The 25,646-nt window shown below is 39.6% G+C and overlaps 2 protein-coding genes across 2 annotated transcripts; both read right to left on the minus strand.

Moving 5' to 3' along the window:
• Positions 1-143: 143 nt before the first annotated feature.
• Positions 144-15,678, minus strand: ASAH1 (N-acylsphingosine amidohydrolase 1). Its single transcript, XM_002193209.6, has 14 exons — positions 15,522-15,678; positions 10,764-10,810; positions 10,477-10,567; positions 9,160-9,246; positions 8,161-8,239; positions 7,301-7,375; positions 6,426-6,471; positions 4,989-5,133; positions 3,754-3,808; positions 3,470-3,551; positions 2,741-2,872; positions 2,378-2,501; positions 1,638-1,694; positions 144-977 (listed from the first exon to the last, which is right to left on the minus strand). Exons 1-14 carry the CDS (start codon positions 15,639-15,641, stop codon positions 888-890), a joined length of 1,230 nt encoding a protein of 409 aa, XP_002193245.2. The 5' UTR covers positions 15,642-15,678; the 3' UTR covers positions 144-887.
• Positions 15,679-19,234: 3,556 nt separating this feature from the next.
• Positions 19,235-25,387, minus strand: FRG1 (FSHD region gene 1; the record flags this gene model as incomplete). The annotated part of the gene is given in 10 exon segments (NM_001245672.1): positions 19,235-19,405; positions 20,301-20,370; positions 20,373-20,411; positions 21,435-21,526; positions 22,273-22,377; positions 22,750-22,864; positions 23,052-23,109; positions 24,062-24,184; positions 25,020-25,087; positions 25,293-25,387. Coding segments are annotated over 9 exon segments (687 nt in total). The 5' UTR covers positions 25,355-25,387.
• Between the last annotated feature and the right edge of the window lie 259 nt (positions 25,388-25,646).

Below are 25,646 nucleotides of genomic sequence, written 5' to 3' on the forward strand. Positions count from 1 at the left end.
AATTATGGTAACAGCTTTAACTACCAGTTTACAAAATCAGAAGAAATCAGTTTTTCAGACACAGTCTATTTGGAAATGAAAACACTGTGGTATCTAACATGCATGATGTCTGAGACTGAAGTATGAAATCAGTACATGTGTACTTTGGTGACAGAAAGTATCTTTTCTTTATTGTATTTTTTTTTTGAGACAACAGAAAAATCTGTATTAAAAAACCACATTTGTTAACAGGCCAAGAAAGAGCTTCAGCAAAAGAGTTATAAATCAGTAGCAAGACATTCTTGGCTTAGATCTTGTTTCAGATATTTCCCCAAGACCTTGCTTCTGTGACTATATATGACAATCAGTAGGTTATTTTATAAAAGGGCATATCTGACATATCCTCATATTATACCAGAACAATAGCAATTCATTCTAAGTGCTTATGAAAGAATAACAGAACTCTATTGTCCCAGATGGTCTTCTTATACCCAATTCTTTTTTATGCTTGGTAGGTGCCATTATAACTTGTGTTCTTTAAAATGATTTTAATCTAAATAAACCAAACAAAAGAACCCAAAACTTAACAAACCCCCAACCAAGAACACACAAAGAATACTGCCAAGACTGAAAAGATCTAGAATTAGCTGCTGAACTCATTTGGCAGAAATGGCTGAAATCAAACCAGACACTGACGAGGATAAATTTCTTGTCAGCAGAACTGCAGGTAACAAAGTAAGAAAGTCCTTGTGAGATAGGGTCCTTCACTGTTAGAAGCACTTTGCCATTTCTATAGAGCACTAGATTTCTGAAGAAAGGAGTTAGACTGAGTAATCTCTTTCCAGAAGCATTTTCTGATGGAGGACTGCCCACTGGGACAAGCAGCTTCCAGCCTGAGAGGTACAGGGCTACCAAGGACTACAGGGATCTGGGCATTCCCGCAGGTAAGTCTCTGTATGGCCATTATACACCTCCATCAGCGTTGTGCACACCGTCAGCTAATGGGCACAGGGCAGGAAGAAGAAAAAAGAAAATAAACCACATTACAGCAATTAGTGAAAAACTCTCTGATACAGGTGAACAGTTCTACTAAAATGAGTGTTTACCTTCTTCAGTCAACAACATGAAAGTATGAATTGTCTGTGTTCTCAGTCAAGAATGCTGCCTCCACTTAACACAGGAACTAAACTTCATAATTCAAGAACTCTTAAAAACTATTTCCTTAAGATTTTTTTTTCCTAAACACCAAAACTTCAATTCCAGTCTAAAACCTCGTGTTGCAAGAGTAATGTGCTTCTACTATGCCTAAATAATGAGGTATATTAACTTGTTTTATATGAATTACAGAGATTCAGATTCACACATTAATTCTGGTTAGAAGGGTGCTCAAGATGTCTGCAGAGCAGCTGCTGCCTCAAACCAGGGCCAGCTATAAGGAAAGGGCTCAGGCTAGTGAGAATTTTAAAGCTGTACAGCCTTTGGAAAATAGCTAGTCCAGCAATTACATTTTGCTTTCACAAAGTAATGTGAAATTTGTTTCTACATACATGTTTTCACTTAAAAAACCCTGAATGGACCACTGAAGCCTCCTCCTTATATGTACAGTAGTTAGTGGTCTGCTCCCCACTCTAAATTTCCTGCAAAAATAGAAGTATTACCTTATTGAGCACAGGCTTTGTGGAGAGAACATCATAAATTGCTGGTAGGGAGAGATTCTGAAAGAAAATAATGCACTGATATTAAGGGGCATTACCTGTTAATGTAAATTCTGAGAACTAACTTTTTTACACCTCACTTAAATAACAGAATGCAATTTCAAGAGTACATGATACCCATAACACTTTGATATCAGAAGAACGTGGGCTGCAAAAATTTGATCAGACCAGATCTTAGTAGAGCATGGACACTTAAGTGTGTTTGCTGCACAAGAGTGTGTGTTTGAATTTCACTGGTAAAACTACCCTAAAAACACCATAAGTCTTTTTCAAGGTATCTCTGAGTATACACTCCTGTATATACAGCTGCTGAAGAGACTTTCAGGAAACCCACCTAGATGGGCAGAAAGCCCAAAGCAAACCAACCAACCAACCAAACCAAAAAGAATTCCAAAAATCCAATCCCCCTTAAAACCACCACCCCAAAAAAAACCCAAAACCAAAACCAACAAACCACTAAAAAACCCAAACAAATAAACAAGAAATCCACAAACTGGGTTTTCCCCATGTAAAGAGCCAGCTTCTTCTAACCAGAAGCAGACAAGTTACCACAAAATCATCAGCAACTTGTGCAATTACAGCTGTGCTTTTGAATAACCTGAATGCTCCTGGCTGTTTCAGGTCAGTACTGCAACCTGGGAGTTTCAGACCAGCAGGATATGAGGTATTTGGAGGATGTTTACCTCTTGTGTTGTCTGGTTCAGGCATTTCATTGCAGGTCCTCTACGATTATCCAGCACCAGGGGAGGCTTCCAGCGATCGTAGTTGGTTTCTATCACATACCATGTGCCCTTTTTGATATCAAGGCTGGAAAAGAGGTCTAAGTTTGTGTTTGGCTTCTCTAAGTATATAGTAATTACACATATACAAAATATACTATATGCAGATGCATTATTTATATGCTGCGGTATTTTTCAATGATGGTAAAGAAGTGAGTTCTTAGATAACTAAGTCACAAGAAGTCACAAGAAACAGAGCACACAACTATTGGTGGAACCTGTCCTCTTCTGGAAGGCTGAGTCAAGGGTCAGGTCAAACATACTCACTCCCAAATATCTAGAGCAGCTGTCCTGGATCGAGTTATCACACACCCTTCTCCAGAATTTTTTCCACCCAGAATAAAGTAAGCTGGAGCCAGCAGTCTTGTTTTTGCCAGTCTGTCTTTTGCATCCTGGTAACTGTGGATAAGATAATGTTGGACTATTAGATGCTATACATGGTTCAAGTACTGATGAGCAAGTTTCACAGACCCAGGAAAAGTTTGAGGAGTTACGCCTTTCTTCCCTTTTCATGCACAAATTAAAGAGAGACAGGCTCACGATACAGGCACACATTTAAGTAAAGCTTCTCATCTCATTTTGTACTTGAAGTATGATTGTTTAGAGGTGTTCTCTGCACTTTTTCTACACTTGAAACATGAGTAAAATGATGACATATTGTGTCATATTCCACTGACTTGATTTATTGGATAACAGTTTTGTTTCTGCTTACTTCCTACAATGTACTGCTACTTGGATGTGCTTAGATGAAGAATGCTGTTAGGCATTTAGATTACCAACAAGCACATCAGGAAAAAAGAAATCTGAGAAAAAATATTTGAGGGATCATGTGTGATGCTTTGCCTCCTGCTCCAGAGTACCAGAAAAACAAGAACTATTTAATGTCACAAGAAAGCTATCTATATCACTGGATATTAAGCATGCATCTATAGTATTCATTCTAGTCAAATGCAAAGCAGATTAAAGAAGCATAATATTTAGAGGGAGAGGAAATACCTTGTAGCATTCTCCAACACAGTTCTTGTAAGAAAGCCCATCCACATACCATCCCTTCTACCAAGAAACCATTCAAAGATTCCTGCAAAATATCAGAAGAATTTGTTTTCAGATGGTTCACTCATGCTATTCTAACTTTCACAGCTGGTTTTAAAGTGAGCTACGTTTTATCTAACTCATCTGCAATCTTTTCACTATTTGTGTGCCTGTTAATTAAGGTAACTGGTTTGCCCAAAGTCTGGAAAACTTGTGCAGAAATAATGAAAGAAATGAGCATTACTCACCTACATAGCCACCATCAAGACTGAAACGCTCATTCATTGTCAGAGTGAACAAGTTCTGAAAAGCATTAAACAAGCCAACCTTCAGCCATTGCCAGCCCACAAGTACCAGTAATAAACAAAAGGCAGCATTGCAATTTAGATGTCAATTGAACTTCTTGTTTGTTAGACTCTTCCCCTTTGATTAACAGACTGCAAGATCAAGCTCATGTAGAGAAGAAGCTAATTTATCAGGGCTTGAATAAGTAAAAATGAGTTTTTTGACCTGGCAGACAATCAGTAAGGCATGCTTTTATGCTAAGCAAGTCAAGCCTGTGGCTATTTTTACTTCTTGGTCTGTGCTGCATCACTGAATTAGCAGTTTTCCTTTCCCTGCTGTATGTCACCTTCTTCTCAGACCTCTGAATACTAGTCTAGTTTGAAGGCAGATTTTTAAATTCCAGTGCTAAGTACACCCTGATATGTTACTCCTATTTGCATGGGCATGCAGTTGCACACACTGCAGTTCATGCCAATTGGAACACACAATTCAAACTCAAATCTCAGTCTTCTCCAACTTATGTTTCCGACAAAAAATGATTTCAGCTTCACTGACTCATTTTCAGAATGGCATCGTCCCAATTTATCTGAGCAGAAGACAAAAATACATGGAAACAATGCAGGGGTTTATGCCAGAAATTCTCTACAAGAAGAAAGTCTACCTGTAACAGATGATAGAACATGTAGAAAAGAAATTGTGTTAAGCTGGACACCCTGATGTAGTTCTGGACTTGCTGGTTTTTAAGATGTATATAAACCCCAGATTTCAGGTGCCTATTAAATGCAACAAAGAAATCTTAAATGCAGGACTGCCTTTTTGAAGAAGGATTGGAGAAAGAATTAAATAGCACAAGTCTGCTGTTTCACCTCTGGAATCACAGCATTAGCTATCAGCCAGCAAGAAACTCTAACCACTTCAGCACTTTGTATTCACTCCTGCTCATATTTGAAATTCAATGCTGTTTTTAAGAACTGTCCAAACAGAAACATTTCATTTAGGCAATCTCCTTTCACAGGGAAGAGTGCAGCATTGTCTTCTTTTATCTGTCTTCAAGTAGATAAGCTGTGCACCAGAACAACTTAGAGATCATTTATTGGAAAACATCCCAAGGTAGAGCATGAAAGCAGAAAAATATAAATACAAAAGGAAAGTCTGAAGCATTTGTAACAAATTAACAAGGCCCCATCCCCATACTTACTGGTTTGACTCCGGACACCATGCCTATGTATCCTGCAAAATTTGTGGACTTGAACACTGTTTTGTTGTTTCTCTGAAAGTCCAAGAGTACCACTAAAGGCTTCAGTTCCCGAGTTAACGTCCAGGAATTATTTTTAACATCCCACCTGCAGGAGACAGTACAGCATTTGAAACTTCCCTCAGTAATTTTCAAAGCTTCCCTTCACAGCATGCAGACATCCTGTGTGTGATGCCTGTCCTCTGATCTTACTCATGCCAGCCAGCATCACTGCTCTGTAGTTACCTGAGCAGCACCAGCAAGGAACAACTAAGAAGTCTAAACTCACAGGCTGGTAGTGAAAAGAACTAAGTTTTGTTTGAACCAAGAGCATATATATCGCTTAGGATTACATAGCACCACCATCACAGCTGGTTTGTTTTGAACACATAACTTTGTCCTCTACCTGCGGCAAAGGGAGCCACAGGTACTGCATGTCACACCAAACCTTGAATTCTTATTTTTCAAAGGCAGAAAAGAAACCATGTACTACTGGATTTGCTCTACATGAAGGGAAGTACCAATTCTAGTTTGTAAGGTAAGCCAGACCAGTTTGTAGGCAAAAGGTTGATAAAGAGCACTTAGCAAACTGCTAAATTATCTGGAAATAATCCAGACTCTAGGAGCAGCTTTGAAAGTTTGCTTGATTTTCAGAAAGCATGTTCACAGTATTTCTGACAAGTGAGAGAAGTCCAACACAAGCCAAACCAAGGGACAGGCGGAGTCACAGTAGAAAACAGGTGAGTTTTTAATAGGTAAGTAAGAGTTTTTATAAAGATGAGCATTTAAATTCCAATTGTGCATTAAGCATCATCTGGATGAATGATGTTACAAAATATACTGGGGTGATAAAAGCAAATGTTGAACTACCTGATCAGGAGTATGAAAGAAGACCTAATGAGTGCTGGGCAACAAACTACAGAGTTGATTTGGAAATGAAGAATGATGGGAGCTGTCAGTGGAGCACAGTACAGTAACTGGGAGGGAGGACTGGGCAGGAAATCATTAAAACACCATGCCCCAATCCAATCCTCATTTCACTGCATAAATTAAAATTGATGCTTCATCCCACCATGTAATGAACAAGATCTACTGTGCCTCAGAGATCAGGTTACATGGGCCATTTTTTGGTTTGAGACAGTTTGAACTGGAGCTGAGAAAAAAAGCAAGTAGTAAACCACAATTGTTCTTGATGCACTTGGGGCAGTTTGACATAAGATCAGCAGAACATCCTGATCTTTTCATTTTAGCCTTTTTTCACAACACACAATTGAGAATTAATTGTCACAGCCTTATGGACATCCAAAGAAGACTCAAAGAATGTATGTAGCTATTTGAAGTTCAGCTGGCTTTTTCTTTGGGTTTAAAAAAGAAAAAAAAGTCACAAGTTTAAGTACTTACCCTAGGAAGAGTCCAAAATCCAAGTTTCTGGCATGGTACAGCTTCCCTATACAAGAATAAATAATGAAATACAATTTTCCAAAGAAATAGACAAATTTCAGCTTAGAAACCTAAGAAATGAATAAGCAGTCAAGTACCTGGGAAAGTATGCAAGGAAAGTAACATTCTCTACTTGCCCTTTTCATAACCACAATATAATAATGGGTTTTTATTTATCAGAGAAGTGCTTTGCTATAACTGAAATCAAGTAATCTTGCAAACTGCTGTCCATCTCAGCTTCTTATTTTTCCACCTTATCTTAATGCAGTGCCAACACCTTGAGTTTCCTCTAAAAGTGAGATATTTGTAAGCCCTCAGAATCCCTTAGAAACTTCCTAAGATGGAACAGGTGCAGACAAGGGGTGTAGAAGATGGAGAATATAAGTAGGAGAATGAAAGAGTCTCTTTTCTTGGAAGAGACTATACATTTTCTCTACTAGAATACACATGCAATATCTAAAAACTAGATGCAAAATCCTGCATGGCACTGAGAAAGATTCAAGTGTGTTGCTGATGTTTCTTTCCCCTAGAAAAACAAATACCACCTCTTAAAAAAAACCCCAACACCCCAATCACAAAACCTCACCATCTAACAAAACCAAACCCAAACTATCTTTGAAAGTATTTTTGTCCTTTTTAAACCTAAGACACTTATGAACTCTTACACCCTTTCTCAAGGAATACCTTTAATTATCAATCCTTAAGCATTATTATTACCTTTTAGTCTCTTTAACAGACCCTATTGCCTGCAGTTGAGGAGGAGTGTATTTGCATAAGTGAGGTGGACCCTCTTCCACATAAAAGAAAACCATTAACACTATTTTGGATTACATTACCTGTTTTATCTTCTGCCACTATTGATGTACATACAGTAAAAATTTCATAAAAAATGTTAAAAATAACAATTTCCCCTAGGAAAAAAAAATAAATAAAGTTCAGTAGTTTGAAACTTGCCATGAACAGAAAAAAAATGGTTACAAAAAAGCATAGTGCAAAGTTCAGTATTCTGTAATACTTCTGTTAAACATTTCAATTTAAATCTTTAAAATGACTGGTTCAGCAGAATCAAGAGCTTCCTAAAAAGCAAATAAGAGGAATCAGAATCCCCTGACTTTCTGCCTTACCATGCACAAAGTTGACAGTTATTACTACTTCCTTCTCTGGAAATTCCATAAAAAGCTATAAAATTCACTTTAAAGAAGAAAGCTGCTATATGCACCACTACTGCCACGTAAGAGCTGCTGCTAGCAGCAGGTGTACTGCTCCTATATAAGGGAAGTAGTGCAAACAGGCAGTTGTTCTTCTCAAGAAAGCACAGCAGAAAACTGAGCCTTGCCTTCTTTCTGTGCCAACAGCAGACACACAGCGAAGTGCAAAACCAACACGAATAAAGGATTCCCTCAAATTTTGGTGCACAGGAGCTGAGACTTGCTCCACTTCCCAAAACCTAGGAGTGAGAACTTACAGCTCTACAGAGCAGTTCCAGCCTAATAAAAGGCTTGTGATTTATCCATTATCCTCTAAAACACTGTTTTTGTTTAGTGTGAGATGTAATTTATTGCTTTAACTACTTACTTAATGATTTGTTAGAGTGACAGATGACTACAACTAACTGCATATTGGTAAACATACTAATTTTAAATAAGTCTGTATTCCTAGCTTTCCACTGTGCTAATAAAGTGTTGGAAACTGTTACCCAAAGGAATCCCAGATGAATTTGCAATCCCTTGGAGCTCTTCATTGAAAGGATAAGGAAGTGTGGCAGTCAGATGAGCCTGAAAGGAAAAGTTTTGTATGATATATGTTTAAATTAACAGTATTTTGTTACTTACAACAAATGTCTCCTCAACAGGCACACTTTTCTCCCAACTATTAAGTGTTTAATTTCTCTGCAGCCTGTAGAACTTCAGGATGTTTGCAGAGTACTTGGAAGATAAGTATACACTTAAGGGAAGTAAACCTCTTACTTATCAAAACACTGACGTGAGCAATGGACATGAGCACAGACTCAGCAGCAACAGACAGAAAAGTGAAGTAGGACTCGTATATATTAAAAGCTCAACTGCAATGGAGCTCAATGTCAGTGTTTATGGGCATCCCTGACTTCCACACATGGCATGGCAACCTGTAAAAGCTGCATTTATGCCCACTCCACTCAGGCACACAGGGATACGGTGTAAATGAAGATGGGGTAGAAATCCAACCTTATGCTTTTTCTAACCCTACACTGCTTTCTCCTGTTCCATGTCAAAGCTTACTCTAATCAGAATAAATTTAATTTTTAAGGTCAAAGTTTCCCTGTAATCAGACATTTATTACAGTTTTAAAAAAACCTGATTTTACTCTACTGTTTAAAAGAAGTGAAACATGGTAAAAAATTTCAGTGAAGTGTTTTGCTACAGTAACTAAGGCTGTTGCATATTTGTCTAGTGTTACTAATCCAAACTTGAAAAGATGAAAAATTAGAGGAGGAAGAGATGTGCATTTTTTGTTTGATGGCTTCAGTCATTCAGAGTAGACAACAAGGCAAAATTTCAGAGTGACTGTTTGAAATAGCATTTATGTTCTGTTCTGGAAGTGAATTAAGGACTTGTAAATTAATAACTTTGAAAGTTCTTAATTGCAAGATTCAGAAGCATTCTAATTCTGTAATCAGAGCATACAGTAATAAAATAATTAAGCTGAAAATACTTACTATTTTGTTATCCACTATGTCAACAACTTTGCCACTGGGGAAGAAGGTATTTGCTATATCTTTAATATTCTGGACCACAGTCTTCAGCTAAAAAGAGCAAGAGCTTTTGTTGAATAGAAGATCTTAAGCATAAGAATTGTTGGAATACTAACAGAACTCCTTGACAGACTTTTGAAAAAAAACACTTTGTTGAGAAAAATACATTATTTAAATAAAGTGCTAAATGTCACCTTCTTGGTGAGACAAATACCCCCAACTCCCCACTAGAATTACTCTTCAAGCTTTGTTCAAGTAACTTTCTTGATAAATTTCAATGTGTCCTTCTACCAGAAATAACAAATTATAGGAAAGCCATCCTCATCTTCTGCTCATTTGAACACATTTTAATACTCTGCACTCTTCTGTATTTCAGAATGTTAATTTCAAGCTCTTTGCTTAAGCACTGATGTTACTGAAGACAAAAACACTCAATAAACTCCTTATTAAAGTACATGCTTTCGATTCGCAACATGTAAATGTCACAAAAAAGAGTTCCACTCCATGAGATCTAACTCCAAAGTACACAAGAGATAGAGCTCTTCAGAATTTAAGGCGAAACCTGAAGCTTCCAACGCCTTTTAAAATAAATATTAGCATGTAAGTAGAATTTGTCTGGCTTTCAGAATGGAAAGGCCAAAGTCAAGGGATACAGCAAAAAAGCGCTGGCCTTGATTGAGAAATTAAAAATTACTGAAGTCAATTTTCATCCACCTTCAGAACATCTGTTTTAAGCAGTTTGAAATAGGCTCAAATATTAAAAAAAAATATTTGTCCTATGTAAACACCAGTGCTACAACCAGCATTCCTGAAAAGGGCAGGAAGCTCTTAATTTCCCCCATTGCCATTTCATCATCTCATGCAGCATTTTGAGAGAAGTAGGGAGGTGCAGAGAAGAGATGCTGCCTCAGTTTCACTTCAGTTTACCAAGGCTGCTCCTTTGGTGTATTGCTCCCTCTTCATTCTGCACCACTTCATGACTAAGGAGATTTGATAAATGGAATGGCCCACACTTGTTTATGGCACGCTGATTTTTAGACCTCTACATCCCAAACACCAGTGTCTCTACACTTGATGCTGTTAGCTTGAGTGTTAAACAGAAAAAAAAAATTACCCAAGCAATTATTTTGGACTGGAATCATATTAGAAAAGTCAACAGAAAATATTTTCCCTTTCAGATACTTTTAGCACATGTATTCATTTAAAAACTTTTCTCAAAACAAAAGGCTTTGTGCTAGTTTTATATCTGCTAAGCTTCAGAGCAAGCTCTGCATTTCTTACCTCTGTCTTTTTGTCACGCATCAAGTCATCCCACCTTCTGCTGGGAGGTAAATCGAGATTTATGACATATGTGGGTATATTACCTTTGAACCTGAGAGACAAACACCAGAGATCAAATTTAAAGAAGGCTCTGAAAAAACATTTGACAAAATTGGTGCTTTCCACCTGTAACTAGCATTTTTTTAGACCTGTAACAGGAACAAGTTTCAAGAAAAAAAAAAACTGTTCAGACTTGCAAATCACAACTTCTTTGTAATTTGCTAGACAAGTTGAATCTGATTACTTACGTTGGTCCTGAAGGAGGGTACATTTTACTCCTACACTCTTCTCCATACTGCAAAGACAATAAAACATTACTATTTAGCTTCTTTGTTAAAACATCATCATTCTAGTAGACTTAGTTTTGAATTAAACCTTTAGGACTAGTCAGTTAATTCAAAGTCTTGGGACTTCAGAAAGAGGAAAACAGAAGAGGAAGGACCAGCAGCAACTTCCCCATGCTGTCTGACAGACCTCTAGACAACTTCTCTAATGTAGTCCAGGGTATGCACAAGGGTATGAAAAATATACACATTTTTACTCCATGTGATTTAATGAAGACCATTTCAAAAGCATACTCTTTATACAAGTTCAGGAACCTCAGATCTCAGTACGGACCAGTCTGTTCTGTTTGTCCAATTCATAATCCCATTTTATAGTGTCATTCCTAATTATGTTTAGTGTTAAGCTGCAGGGAAAGCAATAATGAACTTTGGGCAATCCCTCAGCTGGTGGAATGAGCGGACGATTCAGTGTGGAGAAGTGCTGCTGAAGTGGTGCTAAACATTATGTGGATGTACATTCAGGAATGTAACAAAAAAAAAAATCTTCATTCCTGGGAGCATGACTAGTTACAAATGAAAGTTTGAGAACTATTTTAGGTGTACTCAAAGTGAATGCAAAGTTGTTTTTCTATCAATTACATAAAGCATGCATATAAATATAATAAACATTTGCATATACATGCCACAGTTGTAATTCTGTGTTCTACCCAGTGACATACAAGCAAATGCCTACTGGCCACCCACACTTGAACTTCAAGCCAGTTGACAGCAGGCCAGATTTGGTCCCAAAACTATGTGAGAAGTTCAGTAAGCTCCTTAGAGTATAATATATCTCACTAAGAAAAAATAAAGGTACATGTGCTCTTCTGGGAGTCCATGGAAAAGCTCCCAAAGCACAATTGTTTGGGAGACAGAACACAAACAAAATAGGGAGTGATCCTTCCACCACTATTTCCCTTCCTCCCCACCCATGATTTCCAATATTTATTGTGCTGTATTAATTAGATTACTAGCGTGTCCTTGAAATGCATTCTGGTTCCAGTGAAAACTGTGACAACATCTTCAGCACCTACGTAACTGGGACAAAGAAGTTAGCTCATGTCAATGTTCTCTTTGGGCTAATCTCATTATCTGTTTTTAATGCTTTAATATAGAAAATACGTCTTGCACAATACCATGGACTTGAAACACCAGGTTAATTTGTTACAACTGGAAACAGCAACTCTAAATTGGGATTGATTTCTCTGTGTTATAATGTTATCTCTTTCTACTGTTTCCCGTTGGTGGAAGAAAGCATGAGACAAATTTTGGTTTTCCAACACATGAGGTGAAGGCATAGGACCAGCATCTTTGTGTTTCTTAGATTTTACTGCAGTGCAGTTAACAGTCTTTGCACAGCTGGAACACAAAGTCAAACACAAAAGGCCATTTAATTTTCAAAGTGAGGAAGCATCAAAACAAGGAGGGTAGGAGGGATATCAGATGACTAATTAGGCAACAAAAGTCAGAGGTTTTGTGCAAAGCCAGACAAATGCTTAACAGTATTGACGCAACTGTCTTGTGCAATTTTCCATCCTGCAATTCTAAAATCCAGCAGAAAGAAGTGACATTACATATACATCCTACTGCAATGGATGTACAGATTTGGACCTTCAGGAAGTATCTCCATCAAAATATGTTTCCTGACAGATAAAGCTCCTAAAAAAAAGTTATCCAAAGTGGATCAGAATTCAATTGCTCTGTCAGTAGAGCCCATGCTCACAGAGGAAACAGTGGCACCTGCGCAAAACTGATTTCAGATGATTTTAAGTTAAAGGTGCTAAATGTTATGTCACTCCTGGCACCTTCCCCTGAGATTTTAATCCTGTACCTGCAGCTATTTTTATCTTCCCAGTGCTTAGCAGCCTAAGCTACAAAAACGGTGAGGAAAGCAACAGATCAAGGGATAGACAACAGAGAAAATGTTCCCTCCTTACATGTGGTATTTTTAGACTTCTAACTCCTGGCCCTGCACAGGACAAGTCCAAAAGTCACACCCTGTGCCTGAGAACACGCCCAAATGCATCTTGATCTCTGACGGGCGGGGCCCCGCCACCCTTGGTGAAAAACCTTTCCCTTATATCCAGTTTAAACCCCTCCTGACACAGCTTCAGGCCATTCCCTCAGCTCCAATTGTTGACCAGCAACACGAAGAGATCAGTGCCTGCCCTGGGCTTCCCCTTGTGAGAAGCTGTAGACTGCAGTGAGGTCTTCCCTCAGGCTCTTCCCCAGTGAGAACAAACCAAGTGACTGCAACAGCTCTCTGTATGGCTTCCCCTGGCACATAGGCAGCAACTTAAACAGATGTCAAGACAATCAGAAAAGTAGAAGTGGGGTGTTCTGTTGTTCTGTTTTTTTAAACTATGTTCTAACAAGGAACAAAAAATTTCTTATCTTTTCCAACCAGCTAAAGATTAACTGCAAAGCTTTCTGAGAAGGTTAAAAAAAAGACACCTAAAGAATTTTCTGGCAGCAACAGAAAAACCATCAAGCATTTTTTATAACCAGAGTAAAATAAACAGCTATAAAGTTACTATTGTAATCAATGGGGTTCTCCTCTCTGCAGAGGCTTGACACTGGAAGAAGAACAATAAATGCTGTTCAAGAAAAGCAGGAACATCCTTCCAGCATGACAGAATCACCTTCAGTTTCCCATGTGACAAGCCAGAGGTCATCCCCTAGAAAAAGCTACTGGAAGCTGGTCCCAAACAGCAGATTATCACTATAAATGTGCTTTTCAAACATGCATTGAATCCCCTAAGAGCAATACAACTATTCTTGAATAGTGATTTAATGCTCCCTTTGTTTTGCTTTTAAAAATCTACTCTTACCAGTAGGTTGCATATCTTGATTATCTTATATACTGCCAACTTTGAAATTGAGATAACCAGATGTGTACAGCACAGAAGTGAAACATAAACAGGAATATAACACAGTGGAGAAGTAGAACGTGGTATGGGGAAATATGGAAATAAAAAGTGGAAGTAGCACAGAAGATTTATATTTTGACTGACTGTAAAAAAAAAAAAGTGGAATAGAAACGAAATAACTAGTGAGCTGTTGAGATGAATTGGGTGAACTGTAAAAAAAAATCAAGTAGTAACAGTTATTATTGACTGCAGTGCAGAAAATTAATGCAAGGTTTAATGACTACTGAGTAAATATTTTGATACCTAGCCTGATTTCCTTAATATGAAATAGACTGAATGAATTCCATGTTTTCAGTCAATCTGTTATATTCAGCATCTTTTGGTCTATGAACTCTGTGACCTAACACATTTTCCTCTCTGCTCCTCTTCCCTCATGGGATGATGCCAATGCAACATTACTGTGCTGCAGGAGTCCCACTGCTGTTCACCTTTCTGAACACAGAGGTTAAGAGTACTCTTGTAGTACTGAAGTTACAGTGACAAGACAACTTAAACTGCAGTTTGGAAAAAAAGGTCAGTATGGTTGAGGAGGCCTCAATGAAAGCTAAAGGGACTGACAGACTGCACCTCTGAGACGTAATTCAAGGCATTTATCTCGTGTTCTTTGTTAATGAGATGAACCCAGAGGCACTTAGGAAGCATTCTTCAACATGTGATGCAACCCTGCATCTCAAACAAAAATCAAATATCCAAGCCTAATATCTGGCTGCACAGCAGCACAACCTGGATACACGGCAGATATTGTGCAAGTGCAAAGATGCACCAAGTGAAATCAAATGCAAATCAAGCTGTAATGCTACTACTTTGCTGACAGCTGGCACTTTCTCCTACGACTCCACATTCCAAGATACTTTTGGCTAAAATTGTTAAAAGTGTTTTAAGCGAGAGATAGCTTAGAACATTAGGAAGCTGCTCTTGGCTGGTAGGCTGGGACTGGAAGAAGGGAAGAGAGGGCAGAGAAAAAAGCCAAATCCTGTGTATTAAAAGACGCTAAGGGAACACTCGCCATCCAGTCATTTCCTGCATCTCTACGCTTCCACAAAACCTATACTAAATTTCCCAAATCAATCCAATTTGCTAAAAAAAAAAAAAAAAATAGATCGCAAAAATTATTTTGAAACCCAGAGATATTTAAAACCTGCTCTCCTCATAGAAGAGTAAATTTAGGAACTTCAAGAGTAGAAAGAATGCTTCGCTGATTCAGGAATACACCAGGAAACAAGAGCAACTGTTTACATGCGCAGGAGATGGAAGCCAGCCTGCTCCAAATGACTACCCTCGCATTCCCAGCTTCCCAATTCCAGCAAAAGTTAAATATTTAATGTGTTCAGTTAAAAAACCCCAAACGGCCGAAAGAGCAAGAAACGACACACCAAGGCCACCTGCTCTACGCTGCTCCCCTCGGGTGAAGCTCAGCACACACACGCAGCAGATCCAGAACCGTGCGCTTTTTCAGGAAGACCTCTTAACTTTCCTTCTGGGAATCGCCGCTGCGGTGTAACTACAGGGCGACCCTGACATTACAGCCGCGCACGGAGCCGAGGCCGGGCCGAGCAAGGACTCCCGCCGCAGGAGCCCTGCCCCGCACAGGGAGCCCGTGGGGAGCGCTGCTGCCGCGCATCCCCACGCGTGAATCCAGAGGCTGGCCCGGCCTCCCGCCTCGGGAAGGGCGGCGGCCGCATCCCCCCCCAGCCCCGGGGCGATCCGCTCCCGCCGGCCCCGCTCGCCCCTGCCCGTCCCCCGCCAGGCTCACCGGGTCCGGCGCCCAGGCGGGCTGCGCCAGGACGAGCAGCGCCAGCAGCGCCCGGCCCCGGCCCGCCATGGTCCTGCCCGGCTCCGCTCCGAGCGGCGCTTCCCGGAGCCGCGGCCACATGACAGAGCCCCGCCCGCCGGGGGCGGGAGCGCAGCACGGCACGGCACGGCCCCGCCCGGGCAGGTACCATAGCGCGCTGCTGAGCGTTTTCAGTCTGAAACAGAATCGCCGCTCTTTGGCAACGCTGAGAGAAAACCCGTGGCACCAGTTTTCACTTTGGCACTAGTGCGATTTTTAATTACTCTGTGTCCTGTGCAGATTTTAGGTAGGCTGTGCGGTGATGCCTATGCAACTTAGGTCAAAATTACAAGGTGCTTATATAGCTTGAGTTATAAGAGATCAGTATAACCTGAATAATAACTTTTTATACCTATATAACCTGATATAAATAACATTCTAGACAATGTAATGGCTGGTATGTGGTTAACTAGTTGCTTAATGCTGATAGACAAAAAAAAAAAAAAAAAAAAAAGAAGAAAAAACTCACCAGGCGCATGGCTTTAGAGATAGGCAAGTATAGTACTAATAAGAAATTGTCAAATGTAAAGCCGATTGGCCACAAAATAAAGAATTTAGACTGGCTGGGACTAGACGGACCAAGGAACACTGTAACTGCACATGCTCTGAAGACAAAGTTGAAAAGTTCAGATGCGAAGAAGACCTTGGAAGCCTTCATCAAAGACCCCCAACAACCCCCGGACCGGGGAGATGCAAGTGCAGTGCAAAAGAACCATCTGACAACCATGAGATTATACTGTGTAAATCAGTTCCAGCACATATGTAATGATGCTGTAGTGACATAGCAATACGAAGCAAAACTTGCTGTATAGATATACCACAGCACTTGACAAGGGTGAGCGAGTTAGGAGGAGATATCCCCCTCACCACCAGTGCTGCAATAAACAAATACCTGCTCTATGGACATTGGTCTATGGGGATTTATTTCCAGCCTATCTTTCGAGCATAAGTGGTAATGAAAGATGCCAGGCAGGCATGTTCTTGAGAAAGGATTTTTCCCCATCTTGCAGCTTAGGAGTGCAGGAAGTGAGCAGCCGGGGAGACAGACTAATGAGAAATACAGGGAATGAGATGCATCACTCCGTAAGTGCCCTGCCTTCTAATTATTATTTAAATGGTATCTTTTTCATAGAATTGGAGAATGGTGTGAGTTGGAAGGGACTTTAAAGATAATCTAGTTCCAAGCCCCTGCTATGGGCAGGGCCACCTTCCACTAGATCAGGCTGTTGTAACAAGTACAAATCAGCAGCCAAATTAGCTGTGTACTGTCATTTTAGTACGAGCATTATCATTTTAGTGGGAGCAAATGAATGCTTCATGAGTGTGTACATCGGCAACAGCTGGTGGAAGCACCATGAAAAAGTACTCAAAACTTTCCCGGCTGAATTTTAGCTTGTCTCATGTGATAATGTGTCTCACTGTGCAGTGCCTAAGTCATGTCATGTTTTAGGCCCACAGAAAAGAAGTGATGCAGTCTCTACATTGTGACTTAACTGCCTGTGCAATTAACTCTCTTACAAAACCAAGTGGGGTGGCAAGAAAAAGAAGTCCTTGGCAGACAGTTGATTGTAAAGCTGCATGGAACTGCAAAAATTAAGAAACAGGAAAGGATAAAAATGTACTGTAGTGTGGGAATGCCTTGGGAGGAGAGCATGCAGCAGTGTAAGGAGCCAGCTCAGAGCAGAAGCTGGGAATTGCACGGAGCTTTAGAGACCAAGGCATAAAAACATTTAAGCACTGGTGAAAGAAGATACAGAACCTATCTGTGGATTTAGGAACTGAGGAAAATTACAGTGTAATAAGATAAACCTTGGGATTTTCATGGGCATGTTCTTTAAAAACAGGACATCAGGCAGTTTCTATAGGGTTTGGAAAATATTTTCAGTTGAAAACAAATACATTTAAGACCATAATCCTATGTTTACTTCCAGATATCCAAATATATTATTATGGGTAAGAAAGCATCTGATTAAGTTGGTCCTGCTATTTTCTGAACATCTTTTGGTCATTATTTACATCTGGGGCGACTGCTGTTAGGGACTTCATTATCTTCGTCTAGATGCTTTACCATCTTTAGTACATTTTTAACAGGAGAAAATAAACAATGACTTTGGAAAATTAAAAACTCTTTCCAAATGCTCTGAAGACAAAATAATGTCATTGTCACATTACACAGTGTACTTTTTTGAGGTCGCTTTGTGATTCTGGTTTAGTTCTTTCACTAGTAAAGAAATTCTCAGCTTAAGAAACAGTTACCTTCCAGCACCAGTCACCTTCTCTCACTATGGCTATTCTGCTGTGTTGCTATCACAATGCCTTGCCTTCAGGGTCCACACCAGCACCTTTAAAGCTCATTGTACTAAAACTACTGTCAGGATGTAGTATCTTCAAGATGACTCCATGAATAATTCCATTGGGAAGACATCCAAAAAGATTCCTCATAGCAACAGTTAAATACACACACTGATCTTCACAGTTTCATTATACCTTTGATTTCATTTCCTTGGGACTAGATTTCCAGTCAATTCCCCAGATCCCTGTTTCTGTGTTATCTCAGAACACATTTTCTCAAGACTCTAGTGTACCATTAGTCCCAACATACAGGACAAACCCATTGCTACTAAAATACCCTTATTCTCTGCAAGGCTGCCAGTCCCTTGCCAATTCTAGTACTTCCTCTCCTACTAGGGACAGTCTCATTTCATTTGCTCTGCCATTGCTTTTTACTTCACTTACTCACCTCCTTCCTCTCTGTGACAAACATTCCTCTCAGTTCCATTTTTCCCTTGCTATCACTTATAGCTACTTGCAACATACTGCATTCTCCTCTTTACACTAATATGAAATGGAAAATTCCTTTTCAGGGTTAATTTTCAGGCTCTTATTCTGCTGCTGAGCAGTCCTTTCAGCACTCTCCCCCACCACAGCATATGTTTCTACAGGTTCTATGAGGCAAGTTTTTATTCCAACAATATATTCTTGAAAGAAGACTAGATGCTGTAATATCAATCTACTTCCACCATCAGTGTTCACTTCAGATGCATTTAAGATTCACAGTGACTGTGGATCAATGACACCTGCATTGAACTTCTAATAAATAGTATGGCCTGCAGCCTGCTCCTTGCAGTGCTGTCTTTTTCTCGGTGCTCCTGAGTGAAGTTTTGGCAGCAGGCCACAGCAGCACTGTGATATTCCAATGGCTCGTTGTACATCAGTCACATTTCGGGGGAGGGATGTGTAGTGTGGTACTACAACAACTAGTTAATGAGCCCTAATCCCCTGTCCTAGGCCAAACTAAGGAGCTCTGGAGAAAAATTAGTAACTTTTGTTCTCCCTCTCTTGCACAGCACACCTCACAGCTATGCTGCATTTTTATCCAAGAATTCCTAACTCTGGCCAGGAACATTTGCATACAATCATAAATTTATTTCTAAATTTTATCCTAAAGTAAATTAAAAGCCAGGGAGCTTTCTCTCTTAAATCAGTGTACAGACTGTCTCCCAGGGTTTAAGTTACATGGCAAATACCTCAGTTAACAATGGTAAGCTACCTTTAATTTTTGTTGGAGCCATTCCCTTAATACAAGCCAAGTACTCACAAGTGATATAATTAACAAGATAAATGCGTTATTAATATTTGAGAAAATTTTAATACAATTCCTGAAGATACTTTAAAAATGCCTTAAATAAAAAACAACTATAAAATATTTTACTCTTTTTCAATTTCACGCTGCCATCAAAGTTGCAGAAGAAAATGAGCGAGCTGGATGTCACTTGCAGTATCTATCTGCTTTCACTTTAGCTCTCCTGTATGGAAAGAGGGAATGAAACAAAATTCAGATTAAGACCAAATACAATTACACCTGGGTGTTTTATCTGCCTCAAAGTGTTAAGAATGCATTGAAAGCAATTTTTCTTAAACGTTGCTTCAAAGTACACATAAAGGCCTAACAGCATTTTGGATTTGTTAATTAACTTTGTTTTCCTGAGGTGGTAGAACTGCAGTGTCTAAAGTTAACCTTCACTTTCCCTTCAAATCATCATAATTGCATTTTGTCTCCTCTGAGGAATGGAATTCACGTTCAGCATGATCTGAAGCTGACCACCTGTGAGAGCTCAGGAGTGTTCTCACATCACTTGCAATTATCAGGAATAGTTTTCTTCATTCCACCCCTGAATTAAGGCAAATATTTATACTATATACTGACATAAAAGGGTTTAAAAATTCAACATGGTTTCTTCAGTCTCAGTTTAGGGGAAAAAAAATTCCCAGTAGATAACATGAAGACTGTCCTTAATAAACACTATTTCTCTTTAAAATGCAACTTCTGCTTCTCCAAAATGTTCTGGTACTACAGGTATTGAAAAATGTTAAAAACTAGCTCAATTTTAATTATTAAAAAGATTAACCCCTCAACAACTCCATACTAAACAAACTGAACAACCTAGTTAAAGATTTTCAAAAGAACTAATTTACAGGTAAATTCAAACCTGCAAACTTCAGCTAAAGAAGTGAACATCCAGCTTAAAAAAAAAAAAAGGTGACAACCCCCAGGACTCAGGCACAAAACTCACCAGAAGAAAAATGTTCAGGAACCTATCTCCCTGAAATCTAGCCCTCTTTTGTGCCCCAGCTTTTACTGTAATTCCATCTCCCAATAGTTTTTTTAATCAATACATTATTTCTAGCACTTTAAAGTACCTGTCAAGTAGCATTTCATGAAAAGTGCCTTCTTTTCTGGCTTTTCTAAGGGCTTTTGTATCTTCTTTGCTTATTTTAAGCTTTTTGTCTTGAAAACTTTGGAATTTCTTCCTGTAAGGGGGAAGAAAAGTAGTAAAGAATTGAGGCTTTTTAAAAATTTTGTTTTCCATCATAACAGCAGCTGTGGTAAGAATCTTAGCTCCTATTAAAGCAGCAGGTAACCGACCTAATAAAATCCAGCAAACCATTCCAGTACTAAGGTTGCACTAAGGCTTCTGTAGGTGAAAATTATTCAGGTTTTTATTTTTTGGCAGTCTAAGTAGGAGTGAGCCTCTATGTTACTAGCATGAAGTGGTTACACCCCCTTCTTCAACTACTAGCATAAGAAATCAGGGAGCAAAAGTGTACTTGATGTAGTTGCACGGTGCTGACTGTAGGGAAGCTGCAGGGCTTTTCTCTGTGAGAAAAGGCCAGAGGCTCTCCTGTGCTGGACAGAGCTGGCTCTCAAGACATCCACTACAGGACACAGGAAATCCACCAGCAAAGCTGGTGGCACTCCTATGAAAACATATTTAAGATAAAGCAAAATGCCACACAGGCAGAGAAGGAAAAAAAAAAACAAACAAACCTAAAAGTGCAAAATGGCAGTGTGAACATCAAGCACAGAGGAGGAGATGCTTTAGGCACTTGAGCAAATATTACTTTCCAGCCCATGAATAAGACCATACCAGAGCACGGGAAAAGTGGGAAAGGAAGGGAATGGCTGAGAGAAACCACTGTGTATTGACCTATAGCCCATTTGGCTTGGAGGAGTGGGTAGAAGAGTCTGGAGAGAAGCTGAGCTTGAGAGATGGGAGAAGGAAAGGTGGTGGTTTTAATTTTTTATCTCTCAGTACACCCATTTAAAAGGAAATAAATTTAACTAATTTCTCACAGTTAACCCTGGGACAGTATCTGGTACAGCAGCTCTCCTTTATCTCAACCAATGAGCTTTCTCATCCTGTTTTCTTCCCTTGTCCTGCTAATGAAAAGTGAGCGAAATGATGGATAGGAGTTGGGCCCTTCCACCAATGACAGCCCCAGCCAGAAGCAAAAAAAGGGACTTGAGCCTGTTACTAGCTCTAAAGTACATACACGTAATTGATTTCACACTGTTTAACATTTCCTTTGTCTTCTTGTGGAACGTCATCTTTCTTCTTAGCTTCTCTTTCAGCACATGTACGAATCTAGTAATTGAATGAAAAAAGAAAAAACAACCAAAACACAATAGAAAACACGTGTATTTTAAAAACAGTAAGTTACAGGTGAAAGATGACTACATATCCTTTGTAACAGAATGAGAGTCACAGCGACTTTTCAAGTTTACATTTTCAAACTTGTTAACCAGAAACAACTGCAAAAGTAAGAAGTGCCTGAAATATGGGAAATGTCAAATGCAATCCTTGATACTCTGGTAAGACATAACTGCCTTTATTTCAAAGGAGCACTATTACAGTTCTTAATTTTGGCAGGGTCAATTTAGAGATTGACTTAAAATACTATTGTTCTGTCTAGTTAAGATGCCTATCTCTACTTGGAAAGATACATATATTTCCCATGTTCAGATAAAGTCAAGATAGTATTTTCAGATTCTCTTAAAAGATCTCCCCTTCTGGATCATTCTGGTAAACCCTTCTCTGTCCCTAATTCGCTTATAATTCCTCCTTTCTGTCCCAAGCTGTCTAGAACTATCTGGAAGATCTGGAAGACTCTTTTGTCCTCCTGAATGGTAAAGTATCTTCTTATATCTACCGGAAGTACTGAGAATTTATGCAGCCCTGATACTCATTTACCTTTCTTGTGGGCCAGATCACTCGACAGCTTATAGGAAGCAATTATAACAGTATTAACAGAAAATCATAGCACACAGACACCTACTTTCTTGAGTTTGATTCCTGCCAATCCTGTATTAATTGCAGAAGTTATAGATTACCTTTATCATTTCTTCTTCCCCTGCAGTTTTGCTTCTGGCTTCTATGTCCCCCTCTTCATTACACCTAATAAAACGGCTGTTTGCTGCTAGTAATGCCATCTTCCTCTGCAGAAACAATTATCACACATGGTAAGTATAATGAGGTTGTATATAATCTTTGATTTGTAACAATTTATCCTCCACAATACACCAAATGTCTCTGTAAATAATTCTTTTATGTATGGATACTTCAACAGCTAGCCAGACTTGCTGACTCCTTTATTTTTAAGATGCTTATAGCTGCCAGAATGCAGCTATTGAAGTATTTTAAAAACTTTCAATTACAGTAAATGCATTGCAGTTGGAAAATCGTAAGTTACAATATGGAAGAGATTGCAAAAGGCTTTTACTTCATAGTAAAATAAACCATCTATATAGATTAACTCAAAATACAGTCAAACACTAGCAATATCAAAGAAACTATTCCAAACAGCTTACATCTTGGAAGACAGGTTCCCACTGCTCTCTTGATCCTATTGCATCAGAACGTCCAACAACAAGCCCGTCTGAATTTATACCAAGGTACTTGCCATAACCAGACTTGAGAGCAATCCTCGAAGGAAAGGAAGGAAGGAATTGTAGGAAACAATAAAGACTGTTCTTAATTCACACAATTCACAATATCCAACATATCACAGACACTTTTAGTAGTAGACAAGTATTTCAAAAGAGTATTAAAATGTCTTCACACAAAATCCAAAAATAACAAGTATCAAAACTTGAAACATTACAGTAATTACCTTGTATCAGATAACTTTACTGCTGTAAACTGCTCAGGAGGACTAGGGCCTTCGTCGCCTGAGGAGAGAATTTCCCATTAGTTAAGTATAAACATAAAATGTGTTATCCTACTAATATTGCAGTATCAAAAAGAATTAAACAGACTTTCTAAATACTATGGGAAGTATTTATTTCATTAAAAATTCCTTTTTGAGTATTCACTTTTAAAAAAGCAATGCAGGTGCTCATTAATGTTCAAATATTTACAATGCTTAAAACAAGACACAAAATAAAGATGATCATAATTTAAAGAAATTTAAATTTCTTTTTATTATAATTGAGAATGCTTTGTAATTTTCCTGATAGCTTTGAAAACCCTAATCTCCTTGTAATGTTACTTCTTTCATAACAAAATCCATTATGGTTCAGCCATGGTAACTCAACTCAGTATCCTAAAAGCTACTGGCTTCTCCATCCCTCAAAACCAAAACAAGAGAATATGGCCACTGTTGCTCTGATCTCGTCTGGAGATGAAAGACACACGCTGTCAGGGTTCTGGAACAGTCCATGTCAGAGCCATTGCCCTCAAATTCAAAGAGGTAATTATCCCAGCACATTAGCAGTCCTCTTGTGCAGTGACAAAACAAGTATATTAAGACAAGGATGCAGCAATAACCATTAAAACTCATCTACCTTGAATTTCACTCTTCAAGTGACACCATAAACATTTTATAGGTTTTAATAAAAACTGTACTGCTTTTTATCCAGCAAGTGGTACGGCCTTTAACAGGTAATCAACTCCAGTGCCGTTCAATTTATTGCACACATAAGCCAGCATGAAACTAGATGAGTGAAACTGATTGGCAATCATTAGGTTTAAGTCATCGTCATGTTTCAGCTAGAATTATTGCATTTTTTGCAGTAAACTGGTTTTAGCTGTAACATTTCTTGCCTTGAAGTGATGCTAGTTCTATGCTTTTAGGCACTTCATTATTAAAACTCTACTATTTTCAAATTTCCTGGAACAAACCTTTATGTGGTGCTCCAAGTGTAAACAAGCCATTGTCGAGGGCATGGATGTAAGCTCCTTTATCCATTTCTATAGCTATAGTTCCTGTAATTTCACCGAAATTACTGACAGCCCACCAGTTTCCTGTAATACAAAACCATGACAGTTTATTAACAGAGAAATCACAACTTCTGATTACAACAGCCGAAGAGATTATATTTCCGTGTCTTCTCTGAAATTTTAAATTCAAATAGCTATCTCACATTTTTTTTTGTGCATTATTTTATAGTCCAGAGCCAATTAATTGGTGTTGCTGCTGCTGCTTCAGGAAGTCCTGCTCTTTGATCTGCTGTCATCCCTAGTTACAAGCTACTGTGCTTCATCCCTTCTTTGTGTTAGTACACAGACCAAGCTGATTCATTCAGGGGATGCAGCAAAGACACACCTCACATGAAAAATATTTTTTCCCTCTGGATCTGTCTCCTGCAGTTTTGGGGTCATATCCATTTATTAGATTCTTCAGCACAAGAATAACAGAGATACTATTTTCTCTTGCTGTTAAGTATGTGAGTTGTAATCCTTAGACCTCAAACCAATTGAGTTACTCAAACCAATCTGAGTTTGAACATTTGACTCCTACAGAATTCTACCAAAGTTAAAGGCAGCCCTTCCCATGTGCACAACTTAGAATTACAACTTTTGCATTTTTTTTGAACAGTAAAATTTTCTCCTTGTCTACTGTCTTACAAATATTTCCTACCTCATTAACATAGTAGCTTTTTTTTTTTTATTACTTATAAAAATCTGGTGTCACAGATTCCATTTGGAATCGAGGAAGATCCCAAGACACAAATGACATGTTGTAAGAAATAGTTATGTATCTCTACAGGGGTTACACTTGCTTGACGAATCCTCTTTAGCTTCTGCCACATCCCCTACAGCTTCCGCACTGTCACGTAACTCCTGGAAAGCAGCTCACCAACAATATCGAGCTGCTCTGCCGCATCCTCCTCCCTTTTCCGTTTCTTTTCCTTGTGCTTTTTCTTGCTGCAAGGGGAGATGCAAAGAAGTGAGAAGGAGCCGCCGACCCGGTTCCGCGGGAGCGGGTCACTGACCCGGCCGGAGCCCGCCCGGCCCGGCCCGGCCCGGCCCGGCCCCTGCCCGCCCGGCCACCTGCACCGGCCCCGGCCTGCGGGCCCCGCGGCTGCCGCAGCGCGGGCAGGGGCGGCGCGGCGCGCAGCCCGCTCCTCACCTCTTCCCTTTCGACCCTTTGAGGACGAGCTTGGTGGATTTGACGCAGGAATACTCCGCCATGCCGGGATCCGGGAAGAAGGAGGCGGCCCCGCCCCTGGCCGGGCGGAAGGCCCTGAAGCCGCGGCGCTGCTGCCGCCCGGCTGTGGGCGGGGACCGTGCTTCAGTCCGCCCGCGGGGACGCTGCTGGACGCGGAATTTGAGTGGGAAATAAAACGAGAGGTTAAAATTGCGTTCAAACAGTCTGTCCCTGGGCACCTTTCCTGTCTGAGTCTGGCTTGGCTCCATGGGTGCAGTGCGTGTGCTTTGCCGGACTGCAGGCAAAGAGCGCTAAGGAGTGAAGGGCCCACAGCTT

This window comes from Taeniopygia guttata, chromosome 4 (genome assembly GCF_048771995.1).
Source record: "Taeniopygia guttata chromosome 4, bTaeGut7.mat, whole genome shotgun sequence".
Lineage (NCBI taxonomy): Eukaryota > Metazoa > Chordata > Aves > Passeriformes > Estrildidae > Taeniopygia > Taeniopygia guttata.